General features: G+C 41.0%; 1 protein-coding gene across 1 annotated transcript; it reads right to left on the bottom strand.

The window, feature by feature from the left end:
- Positions 1–3,394: 3,394 nt before the first annotated feature.
- golt1ba (golgi transport 1Ba) lies at positions 3,395–12,879 on the bottom strand. Its single transcript, XM_086146728.1, has 5 exons — positions 12,722–12,879; positions 11,333–11,424; positions 9,048–9,226; positions 8,405–8,486; positions 3,395–6,356 (listed from the first exon to the last, which is right to left on the bottom strand). The coding sequence occupies exons 1-5, from the start codon at positions 12,744–12,746 to the stop codon at positions 6,318–6,320; spliced, it is 417 nt and encodes a 138-aa protein (XP_086002854.1). The 5' UTR covers positions 12,747–12,879; the 3' UTR covers positions 3,395–6,317.
- Between the last annotated feature and the right edge of the window lie 25 nt (positions 12,880–12,904).

Genomic DNA, 12,904 nt, shown 5'->3' with positions numbered 1-12,904 from the left:
GAGTTCTGTGTTTTCCGACTGGCTGTGAAGGTGTTTAGAGTTGAGGGAGCAAGTGGGCACGGTGGAGTGTGTGTGCGCGGAGTAAGATGAGTGAAGCCGCTGTTGCTTAATTGTACAAATAAAGAAATGTTTGTTAACCTCCTCATTGTTGAGCACGTCCATGTGGACATTATTTCAGTGTCAAAAGTAAAACACCGGAGTTTAACCGATCAAACTTTGCTGGCACAGTGAGCCCGCACCGGATAGCTCTTCTTCAGCCTGAGGTATGGCGGCACGGCGAGAAAAGACCGATGCTCCTCTGTCAGTCAAGGAGGGGGCGGTGGACGACATTTGTGTGGGTATGTCGGGGCATGAGGCGGAATCTGACAGTCCCACAGAGCATTATGCTCACCTGAGACAAATGATAAAGAAGCTGGCTGCTGATGCTGGTTTTGGCTCACTGAGTGCAGCAGGCAGTGGCGCTGGGAAAATGGCCGCCATGGGCGACACGGGTTTGGATGGATGCAAAGATGGTGGCGTCCGCTGTAGTCAACATCATGTTAAGACGCCAAAATACTGCGGTAGAACAAACTGGGAGGCCTTCCACACCCAGTTTGAGGTGCTGGCACAGGCTGCACGCTGGTCGGAGGACAGTAAAGCACTCCAGCTTGCCCTGTGTCTCACTGAGGAAGTGTCAACATGCTTGATGATGCTGAGCTTTGGGATAAATGGATAACTATGGGGCCATAGTTGGTGCTGTACAGCGGCAGTTTGTACAGTGTCACCAATCAGATGTTCTACAGTTGGATCTATTGAATAGGCAGAGACAGGCCCCGGAACTGCTCCCTTGTGTTGCCTTATGACATTGAAAGGGAGCTGGCTCGAGACTGGCTTCTACAGGCCTTAGCTCCCGGGTAAATGTGCATACAGACGCAACTAACGCATCCCTGGATTCTACAGGAGGCACTGGAGCTGGCCTTGGAGAGACTGCTTTGTTTACTGGCAAAGGATCGTGACAGTTTCGAGTACTCTGCGTCAGCCTGTGCAACACCCCAGCCACATGCGAAAAACTGATGGAGGAGGTGCTGGTTGACATCCCCTGACAGGAGTGCCTGGGCTACTTGGACGACATGGGAGCTCATGGCCTATGCCCATGGGAGCTCCTTCAATGCTTCAATGCTGGTCTGAAGCTTCACCCTGACAAGTGCTGCTTCAGCAGAAAGGAGTTGAAATTTTGGGGGAACAAGGTTAGGGGAGAGGGCATCGGAGAGGGTGGCGGTGGATGTCATGGGTCCGTTTCCTTGCACAGACAATAGTAACTGTTATGTTCTGGCCACAATGGACTATTTCTACAAAATGGCCAGAGGCATATGCCATTCCGGACCAGGAGGCAATGACTCTTACAGATGCTCTGGAGGAGGGCATGTTTACCAGGTTTGAGGCACAGTGACCAAGGAAGGAACTTTGAGTCAGGTGGGTTTTTTGCGCTTTGTGAATGCTTCGGAACGTGCAATACTAGAACGACTCCTTTGCATCCCCAGGGTGATGGGCTCATCAAATGGTTCAAAAGAGCCCTGGCAAAACAACTGGTCATCCTCACCTTGGAACATCAGCATGACTGGGACATGCACCCCCCCCATCTAATTGGCCTACAGATCATCTGTGCAGGAATCCACCTGTTGAACAGCTGCAGCTCCCGCCCCTGCTCATGTTGGGGCGGGAGCTGCAGACAACAGTGGAAATTATTTTTGGTAGACCCCCAAACACACCAACAGGGTCACTAGGACCAGAGTACGCCAGAAGGCTCCATGATCCGATCCTCGGCTGTAGAAGCTGGCTCTTGGGACATGGAATGTCACCTCGCCGGCAGGTAAGGGCATATTGATTATCCCCTGTCCAATCTCAGCACGTGCACGTTGCAGTTCAACCCGGTGGACGAGAGGGTAGCCTCCCTCCGCCTTCAGGTGGGGGGGACAGGTTCTGAGTGTTCTTTGTGGCTATGCACCAAACAACAGTTCAGTTTACCCACCCTTCTTGGGGTCCCTCGAGGGTTGCTAGAAAGCACTCCTACTGGAGACTCCCTCGTTATACTGGGAGACTTCAACGCTCATGTGGGCAATGACAGTGCGACTTGGAAGGTCGTGATCAAAAATCGCTCCCGATCTGAACCCGAGGGGTGCTTTGTTGGACTTCTGTCAAGGATTGTCCATAGCGAACACAATGTTCAGCCATTAAGGTGTCATATATTACATATATTATTTATTATTATGATCAGTGGCAGGCCGTGCATTTTATACCTAGGCCTTTGGTAGTGCTCCAAATCAATCCACCCCCCAAATAATTTGTTTATGGCTATAAAAAAACATATTATTATGCAGAAATGCAGTATAAAGAGAGGTGCATTGCGGACAGATGACTCATGTAGTATTAAAATTCACCCGCGGGAACTCATCACGTGACGACAAAGAGATGCCCAACTCTGTACTCTGCCACTGACACCCCCCATGGCTTTGTCCGGGGTGCAGCCCGGCACCCCAAGGGCCCAAAGTCCAAGAGTCTGTAAAACAAGTCCTTATTAGGAAGTAAACCCAACCGTTGAGGTGGTGGTATAAAATGACCGTGCCTCCTCGGCTTGGGGCCAGAACCTCCTCACCTGCACATCCGCTGGACTTGCTTCGGTGGATGTGCAGAGAGGGTGTACGATCCTCTCGGAGGGACATTCATTCTGGCGTGATCAGTTCCTGACCATTGTGACGTTTTTCCCTGAATGAAATCTGAACACATCGGGACAACAAAGTCCGGTCCCGTGGTGGGAGCCACAAAAACGGACAGTAGTCACAATCAATGCCTTTATAGCAAACAGCTGCGACACATAAAAAGCACCAATAAAGCACCAACCTTATAAACTTGCAGTATTATTTAGGAAAATAGCAGCATTTTACTCACCAAAAACTCTGATCATTTGTAGACAAAATCCATCCTCCTTTCTTTCCTCAAAAAGAGTTCAATTATTCTGTTGTACAGATTATCCGAGCGCCTGATGATTGAGAGTCTGATCCAGGACAACTTGCAAATGTCAGTGAGGTAATTCATGAAGGGTAAACTAGGCTATAATAGAAGAGGATTCATGAGTGATGACCCAAATGACAAAATCCAAATTATGAATAGAAACATTTCATATTGTAATTGAGTAACGTCTTGTCAAATAAGGTGATTTTTTTTCTCAATTTCCAGCTATTTTCTTAGTTTAATGCTGCTCATTTCAAGATTTTTGCAAGAACTATCAGCCGGGCTTTTGCCAATTGCAAATGACACTTTTGAGAAAGCCAGAAAATTAGGTAAAAAAATACATTATGTGTCATTACTGAAAAAAAACATAAAATAGAGAGAACATACAACTTTCTGACACATTTAAAATAAAAGGTTTATTTGAATTTTAAACAGCTACAACAAAGCCCCCAAGACGGGATGACACAGAGTACGCTTACAGAAACAATACTCTTCACCATTTCTAGTAACATGACTTAATTTAAAGGCTTGTCTCTGTCTCCACCCCTGTGGTTTCATTCCATAGCAATATTCTATGAAAATCATCTTCCAGAAAATTTAAAAGGGATTAAAAAAACAAAAACAACCCTAAAGACAAACTATTTTTGTAGTACAATATAACAACATTATGAGTCAATGGAGTAATTTAATTTCTTCTTGGGACAATTACTCAACATATGCACAGACTTTGTTACCTGGTATGAGAGTAATCCAGGCTCACCAGATATTTTTCAAGTGTGTCACAAGTTGTTTAGTAGGTGTTCCATAGTTCATTTGCTTTCTATACCACTTGCCCTGCACAAGGGTCTGCGGTGGGGATGGGGACAATCTCGGTTGACACAGGGTGAGAGGCAGGGATGGATGATGGTGCTAAAATTACAGACATACAACCATTCACTCGCTCATTCACTTCATTTATTTTCCTTGTAACTATTATACCATGAAACATAATTCAGTCATTTGGTGGAGAAGAACCATATTTGAAAATTGGAGCTAGTCTCCCCAGTCTCCTCAAATTAAGATGGCTCTAATAACACATGAAACACATGAAACCAATAGGCTGGCTGGATATTAGGAAAAGCAAAAATGTGAAAACAAACAAACAAAAAAAAAACATATAAAAATCAATAAAGAGCAGGTTGAACACTTTAATACTGTCAATAACAAGTTTTCAAACCTAAATCCTAGACAATTGAAGCAAATCAAGGACAAAACTCATGACAAGAACTTTGGCACATGGGACTTTTTTCAGTAGCCCTTGAGGTACCAGATGGAGGAACAGGCAGATGTAGAGAACTACAAATATGGCTGTTTGGACTCCTGGGGTGGTGACATATATCCTGAGGAACAGGTCACACATTTCTAAGAAATATATTTGCAAAAGCCACAATTGAAACCTCGGCAAATAGACAAGGTAATAAGGTAAAATATGTGATGACATATAGCCACTTGGTTTTTCTTAACAATTTATTGAGATTTTATAACCAGCAGGGAGTAACAACACTTTTCCCCGTTAACTTGTGTCCTGCAAGTTTATACTTACATACACATGTATTACATCTTTTATGTGCTGAGGACTGTTTATAAACATGCGATCCATCTCCTTTAAGATGCTTTGGAGGGATGGTTTACATCTGCTCCTGTCTCAAGACAACCTGTGACAACCTGTGTATTGATAAGGGGTTCTTCAATCTGTTAATATGATACTGGCCGGAGATGAGATTTGAATGTCCGAACCTGTGAACTAGAGAAACACTAAATCAGATCAGGGTAAGTGAGCACTCCCGTCGAAATTGAGGTGTGCTTGGCCTCAAACAATAGCGGTTTACACCAAAACAATACTCTGAAGACTGAAAGCCAGGAGCAGGAGAAACAGGAAGTGATCCTTTAGATGTGATCTGCACTGACTAGTTTTGTAGTGTGTAGGTCTTCAGAATATCACTGATGCAGCAATATGTCGGGATTGTCTCCACTTTGACATCAAAAATAGGACAAGGCATGAAGATTTAATAAAAACAGCATCCTTCGGCGACAGTGTGGTATTTGAGTTTTTCTTACTTGTAGCACGTTAGCAGTTAGCCTTTCTACTTTTGGCCTTGTGTCGATCAATGAATTTTGTACATGTTTTCAAAGTATATTATCAAAATAAAACCAAAATTGAAACATAACATTCCATCAAATGGGCAAAAAAGCTTTTACAACAGATGAGGTGTTTTTGGTACGGTAAAAGGGAGTGAATTTGGGCATTTTAACTCTAAATGTCTAAATTTTCCATGCTGCGCCTTACAAGGTAAGCTGTTTTACACAAAATATTAGTAATACATGACATTAACTTCTCACCAAATACCATGAGTAGCCCGCTTTATTTGCTCCAAACCATTAAATACATAATAATGTCTAATTTTTTGCATGTCAAAAAAAAGCTTGACTTAAAATTCACATCGATCTTGATGGAAAAATCATGTTGATACCAAATTTCTCCAGTATGAAGAAGACTCAGTACACAAACACATAGAAAATAAAATAAAAGTTAGGTACACCTAGTAATTAGGGCCAAATATAACATATGCATGTCCACTGTAATAATTGGAAAAAATAATTTATAGTGATGTATCATTTAGCCTTTCTGTAAACAGAAATGACATGTAACAAAGGCTAGTTATTATACAGGGGTGCTCAAAAAACTACTAAACAGAGAGAATCGCAGAACCATGGAGTAACAGCAATTAGACCAGAATGCATTGCTAAAAAAATCTCCAGTCCAAATACTTAAAGCCCAGGCACATGTCCAATAAAACAACAAACAAAAGACAAAAAAAAAAAAAAAAAAGAGACTGCGAGCAGTTTCCCCACTCCTCACCCTCATCCAGGCAGCAGGAGGGTTGTTGGGTTTGTTCCTCTGAAATGGAAAGTCGCACGGTCTGGGGTGCTTTTGGGAGGTTTTCCATCCTACGCACAGGATGCGCTTGATATCGGGTATGGGGGGGGGGGTTAATCGATCGTACATGGAATATTTATTGTCGTGACCTTCCATCCTTTAGTAACAGGCTCAGGCTGCTGGTACGATGCTCTGATGGACTTTTGATTGGAAATGATGAGTGGTGAAATTACATACAGAGAGCAGTCCTTTCCTGCTGAAGGGTTGTTGGGGGTAGCGCTTGGGCAGGTCGAGGGGCAGGACTCTTAATGTACAACCTTGGCTGATATTAATCAGCCCGTTGGGGAGACTGTGTCGCTTTATAAAACCTGCTGTGATTAAAACAGCTTTCTCTGGGTACAAAAAGTCAATGTTATACCATGGTGTTGCTCTCGCCCACTTTGTCCACGTACTGGAGAGAAAAGAGAGGGAAGTGGGTTAGGTGCCGTTTCGGTTTCCTCCATTGTCTGACACACATCTGTGAGGTTTGGCGGCATCGCAAGGTGCTGAGAGGAATTAAGCGACTGGGCTGCACTGTGTGGCTGCGATCTTTATGCAGTTAGAATGGACAGCATGTGTGATGAAGGAGACACACCACAGTTAAAACGGGGAAAACACAACAGGGTGTACATTATGGAACTTTTTTCTTCAAATTTCTATGAATTTGAGGGTCAGACTGCATTAGATTTCATTAAGCTAGGGTATTTCTGACACTTTGTTATACCTGAGTAATTAATAAGATGGATAAAACTTGAACTGTCTGTGGGTGATGTCGTGTCTTTTGCAATATCTAATAAAAAGACATTGATCATGTAATTGGCCTTGACTGTTAGATTTGTAAAGTTCGGGTTTCAGCGGGGAATGTATGACAAACCTTCCTGAAATCAACAATTTATTTTGTACAGCTCAAAGGGATTGCTAATACAAGTCAGTATAAGTGCACCAAACTATAAGTCAGCTTATTCACCTCAAGTATAATGAGCCATAATCCTGAAAAAAATTATGTACAACTGACATTTAAAAAACAAAACAAAACATTTAACATGGTAACAACCCCCCTTGATGGAGTTCTTTGATATTTTGTTATAGGTCTCCCTTCCTGCTAGAAGACAATGGTCTTCTCTGCCACTGATCCTCATCTTACTGGCATCTCTCAGTTGAATTAAATAAAACCCATCCATACTGCGTCTCCAAACCATCTAGCATGCTGACGCGCCGATGGTCTCATTCCTGATCATATCCTTGTCATTCCCAAAGAGAACCTCAACATCTTCATTTCTGCTCCCTTCACCTCTGCTTCCTTGCTTCCTGTCTTTTCTTAAACCACGCCTGGCCAAACTGTGGCTCTGAGCCACATGCGGCTGTTACGTCCATGTCGATTTTTGTGTTTGTGTCTTTCTTTTTTTTGCTGTGCGCGGAGAATGCTGGAGCGGCACATGATTGCACATGTAAAAAACACAAAATTCAACAGGAACTTAAGAGCAGCATGCAGCTTGGGAGCCACAGGTTGGCCAGGCCTGTCTTAAGCCATACAACATGGCTGTTCTCACCATCATCTTCTACACCTTTCATCAATACAAACTGGCTTTTAATGGTGTTATTTGGTGTGAGTAGATAAAAGAGACTGTATTACCAGTATCTAGAAATTAATGGAATTTTATAGACTTAATGTAGACCTATGGCAAATTTTCCTGGGAAAAACATTCCATCATAGCTGGTGCTTTATATATATTAAAAAACAAAACAAAACAAACAAAAAAAAAGTTAATTCTCAAGGCACTTTAATTAAATAGCTTCAGAATTCCTTTCCCCCCGGCACTGGATTACTATACTATCCGAAAACTGTCCAAATTTAAAAATCTAGATGCAATCATTTTTCATCTGTGGTGTGTGCCTTTCTTAAGTGTGATGAAAGGAAGAGATGTTTCCATAGTCCAAAGTTGTGGGCTTAACTGTTTGCGGTGAGGCGATTGTCTTATGAGAATTGCATGGATTGTGATACATAGCAGCATGCAAGGGAAAATCGGCAGTGACTGACCACAACTGCAGATTGTCCTCAGAGCCTTACGAAGGCTTTAAAAACACACAGGCACGCACAGAAACACAAGAGGAGACAGAGAGACATTCACCTCAAAAGAAAGCTTCTGACACACCACTGGAGAGGCGCATGTTTTCGAGACACAACGCAAATGGCTTCCTCGAACCAACACAGTTCACACTTCTAGACATTATCTACTTCCTGCATCAATGCTGTGTCCATGACTTATCTCTTCAGTAGCATATGACACATAAGCGTCACCGCTTTATGGTTTAATATGTTGTGCTGCTGTCGATAGGATCAGTGCATTTTTGTTTATCTGTTGTGGTTGAGATGATTGTTGAGCAGGACAAGGAGCCATGCTGTGTGTAATTGTAGCAGAGCGGCAGGATTGCCGCAAAGCTGGGTAATGTAATTCTTACCGCGCTGATGAAAGGCAGGTTGAGGATGGATCCGAGGACTGGTATTCTTCTGATGAAACCTATTACGACAGGGAAGAACCCCCTAGGATGAGAGTGGAGAGAGAGAAAACTTAGTCCTTTACAAATGGCAAACACAAACTGCACAATCTGAAAATGCACATGGACATTATCCTGTTATGTGATGAAAGCAAATGTCTCATCATAATATCATGCATATTTGTGGACACATCATCCAGTGCTTACTCCTGCCAGGGCCCCTAAATTATGGTAATAATTGCAAAGAAATATTGAAACAAACACAGTTTCTTGATTATTAAAATGAGAAAATTTGTATTTACAATGTTTTTTCTGGTACCCTGTTGTATTACTTTTTTTACCAGGTGCAAAAGCATCTGCAAAACAGTGGGGGTTGACTGTTATTGATAACTGATAAGTTTTCCATTTTTTTTGACTAATTTACAGTTTTATGAGTAAAAAATTAATACCTGCTCACTTATTATTTGTAACAATGCCAATTTCAGTAAAAAATAATATTTTATTGTGAAATACTAGCGTGATAGCTTTACTATTTAGCTTACAGACAATGAGCATTCCCAAGTAACACCAGACCTTCAATGTGGCACCTTTTATTTAGCAATCTTACCTAAATAAGAGGAAAAAGCCATAGATTTCTAGTACAACTCCGATGATTGGCCAGCCGATAAGAACCACGAACACGCCACCCAGGAAGAAACTGGTGGCTTTCATCTTGTGTTTTTGGAAGAAGAAACGGAAGGTTCTCTCCAACCCGATCACGAAGGCAAGGCCAGCGACAAATAGGATCTGCATCAATGGAAGGGATGTTAAGATGAAATTATTCTACAATCATTGTGGGAAGCATCACTTCAATGTTGCATCTGTTGTCAGCAAAGGCTTGTAATATTTGACTGTTAACTGTGCGATTGCATATTATGAAAATGATTTCTGACACATCTGAAATGTTTAGTGAAAATAAATTTTCTACAGACAGGCAAATTATTGATGGCTCTAAAAAAGATGGGATATTCATAGCTGCCATATTGCTCTGATCAGCAGAAAATTACCATCCAGTCTCCAACAGATATGAGCGCTGAGCCCTTGTTTTTCTTCTAGAAATGTCTCCTGACTTGTCAATCTGGTTTAACCTGCATGAATCTGATGTACCTATATGTAATGGCTGTCACTGTACAGCGCTTTCATATAGTTTTACAGGGCAGAGGGTGGGTGAGGTCTGTGCAACTCCAAAAATCCACGGTAAACTTTAATAAGTAAATCACAATTCAGAAAGTTAGTCACTGTCTACACCTCCATTAACTGCTGGGCACAGTTTCTCAAAAAGACTAATCCATTGTTGAGTAAACATAACTCAGGATGCAACAGAACTTGTTTGGGGTGCGGGATTATATTGCCATCTGGTGGCTACACCCAAAAACTGTCTGACAGGTCGGGGAAACCGAGCGGAGCTCAGTTGTGTTGACTGTAATTTAAAAGCTAGGCTAGTTGAGGCTTTGCTAGGCTAGCACCTAACACAGCTAATCAAAAAGCAGAAAACAAGCTGCAATGACAGATGAGGCTTCATTTATTTAGGGTTTCACACAGAGGCATGCTTCCAGATCCCTTTTCAAAAAAAAATATACAAGAACATTACATTAATATATGGGCAGGACACACTTTACCATCAGATAGTACAATCTCTCTGAATACACATTCTACTGAAGGTTTTAACTACAACAAATGCTAGTACCTGCACGACTTGCCAATGAGGCATTCTATGTGATATGTGAGGAAACAGGTTTGGGTAACAGGGAATATTATATTCAGAAGGCTATTCTTCAGTATTGATATGTGCTACCATACATGTGAAGGACACACAACACAAATTAATTGTGGGAGCCATCTAACTGATGTTGGGCAGTTTGATTCTACTTTATTTATGTGGTTGGGAATGGTCTATATCAGGGGTAGGCAAAGTTTTCGGCTCGGGGGCCGCATTGACTTTTAAAATTTGACAGACGGTTCGGGTCAGCACAAGATATGATATATATCAAAAAAATGCATTAGTTAACAGTACATATCAGACTCCTCTGACATTTGTCTGAACATTGTCTGACATGTGCTTTGAATCCAAAACCAGCTTGGTTTTGAAGGCTCTGACGTTTGCTCGCATTTCACGCACAAACCGGTTTTTCCCCTTGTAGCTTCACATCCAGCTCATTCATGTGTGTCAGTATGTCCACAGTAAAGACTTAATTACAAAGCAAATCTCTGTCATTTAGCTCAGGAAAATTCTCAAGTGTTCTCAAGTAGCTCCAAAAATTAAATAATCTCCGGTTTGAGCTCCCACATTTATTAATCCAATCATTCACATCAAGTATGAATTCTTTGGCAGGCCGGATTAAAAGACCAATGGGCTAGATGTGGCCCATGGGCCGAAGTTTGCCCATCCCCGGTCTATAGATATTTGGAAATGATAAAATAATAATATGACAATTTACATTATTATAGCACATATATTTATCACATATTTTGTGGTGTTAGCAAAGAATTGTTTCAAGGAAAAAACAAAGTTGTACCTGTCTGTGATTTTTACCTGGACTTTGATAGAAACTGTATCAAATATCATATTAAAATAACAATACACAATAATAATAATAAATGCATTTGTAAAGTTGTTTCCATTAAAGTTCTGCACAAACAAAGAAATCAGTAGCATACAATAAATAAATTCAAGAATTAATTCATAATCAATTCTGAATGTGATATATGTGATATATACTGACATAATGCCCTGTGTCCCTTGGAACAAGTGTATCTACAACAATAGTTACTATAGAGGAAGGAGTTCCTCTATAGTTCCTGTATCTGGAAAGGTCTCGGAATCACAGATAAGAGAAAGCAGATATAACTCACATTTCCAATTGCCAGGAGTGCTTTGTCAAAGAACAGAATCATGCCAAAGAAGAGGAAAAACACGCCGAAGCCTGTTAATCCCATTCCGATCTCTGTAGGACACACACAGTGAATTATCATCCAGGTTGTTCTTGTTACTCATGGAGTCACAGAACAGTCTACTTTTAGAAAAAAAATGGGAAACATGTTTGTCACTGGCTCACACATAGTTAATCCTTTCAAACTCTTAAGGGTGACGGTTACATAATTTAGTCAAATTTTTCTTGTTGCCTCAAATTGTGGAAAAACTGTCATTATAAGTGACTTGAATTTTGCTGTCTTGTCACTGGCCCTAAAAAAGGTTCCTAGCAAAGATATTTTGTTGTTCATGAAAGTAGATTAGATGGAATTTAGTCGCAATTTCTTGACAAGGGCTGCATTTTGCTAGTGAGAATTTTAGTAACAAATGCTGACTAAACCAGATAGTATTATATCCTTATAACTTGTACACCAGTCTGGCAAGAAAGCAATCTTGGTGGTCTACTCAACATACAAAAAAGGGCTAGAATAATAATTTTGAAAATTCAAATTTCCTCCAGTAAAAAAACACAGCTAATGCATAGCACATAGCTGTTTTCTCAATCTCCAGGCAGCTATTTTCTTGCAAATTCGTGTAAAGAATTTTAATTTGAAATTATATGTAGGAACCTTAAACCTAATGATCATTGATGATGGGCTTTACAGTGAAAATGAGGTGTAGTGCATCCAGCTCTTATGTTTATTTAATGCAAAATAGGTGCATAGACATATTTTTCAATTTGTAACAGGGAAGGAGGAAGTGACATCTTAAGACTTTTCTTAATTCGTGTTGCCAAACGAAAGACATTTACCCTATAGACAACACATGCTGGACATGGAGCTATTACATCTATGAGAACTTAACGTCTTAACAACTGTGTGGGGGCTGTTATGGAAATTTATAATTGTCCAAATCACTCATATCGCACACTGAAAAATGTTGATTACATTCAACAGCTCACTCCGATTCAATGATGTATCAAGTGGTATTAAAAACCACCAAACCAAAATATTACATGAGAAACGAAACAAGTGCTCAGATTTATCGAAAGATGTAATAGAATTGAACACGCAAGGACGATGTTTATCAAAATTGTTTGTTGCAGAGACATTTAAAGAAGGCATATTTTAACTTGAGTTGAATGGGAATCAAGTGAGATTACTGCAGTCAGTCTGCGTTGTTAGCTCTCCGTAAAGACGTGACATGAAACAAAAATTAAGCTAACTCACCTTAGCAGGAGATGCTAACGGCTACCATAGTTAGCTAAAGTGGTTCCAGCTTAGAAGCCGGGTTGTAGAGACGGAAAAGCTATACGATACCATAATACTTACTCTGTGAGTCCGTTAGCGATATCATCTTGGGACTATTGAAAATGGCAAAGATATAAAAGAAAATCAGAAAATATTTTAAGAGCTAGTTAAGTGCTCATCTAGAATTATTTAGATGACAGCTGCCACAGAAGCAACAGCCACGTCTTCCGGAAACACACCTTCTCGCGATGTCACTGCCCGGGA

This window comes from Fistularia commersonii, chromosome 5 (genome assembly GCF_037954325.1).
Source record: "Fistularia commersonii isolate RoL2024-O1a breed Wild chromosome 5, RoL_Fcom_v1.0, whole genome shotgun sequence".
Classification (NCBI taxonomy): domain Eukaryota; kingdom Metazoa; phylum Chordata; class Actinopteri; order Syngnathiformes; family Fistulariidae; genus Fistularia; species Fistularia commersonii.
This window is presented reverse-complemented; position numbering and strand designations above follow the sequence as displayed.

What these genes read in the sequence shown, in the direction of transcription:
- golt1ba (XM_086146728.1), bottom strand. Translation starts at nt 12,746, where the DNA reads ATGATATCGCTAACGGACTCACAGA. An exon ending in CACTCCTGGCAATTGGAAAT is followed by an intron (nt 9,227 to 11,332) that starts GTGAGTTATATC and finishes CCATTGATGCAG; the next exon opens with ATCCTATTTGTCGCTGGCCT. An exon ending in GGCTTTTTCCTCTTATTTAG is followed by an intron (nt 8,487 to 9,047) that starts GTAAGATTGCTA and finishes CTCTCATCCTAG; the next exon opens with GGGGTTCTTCCCTGTCGTAA.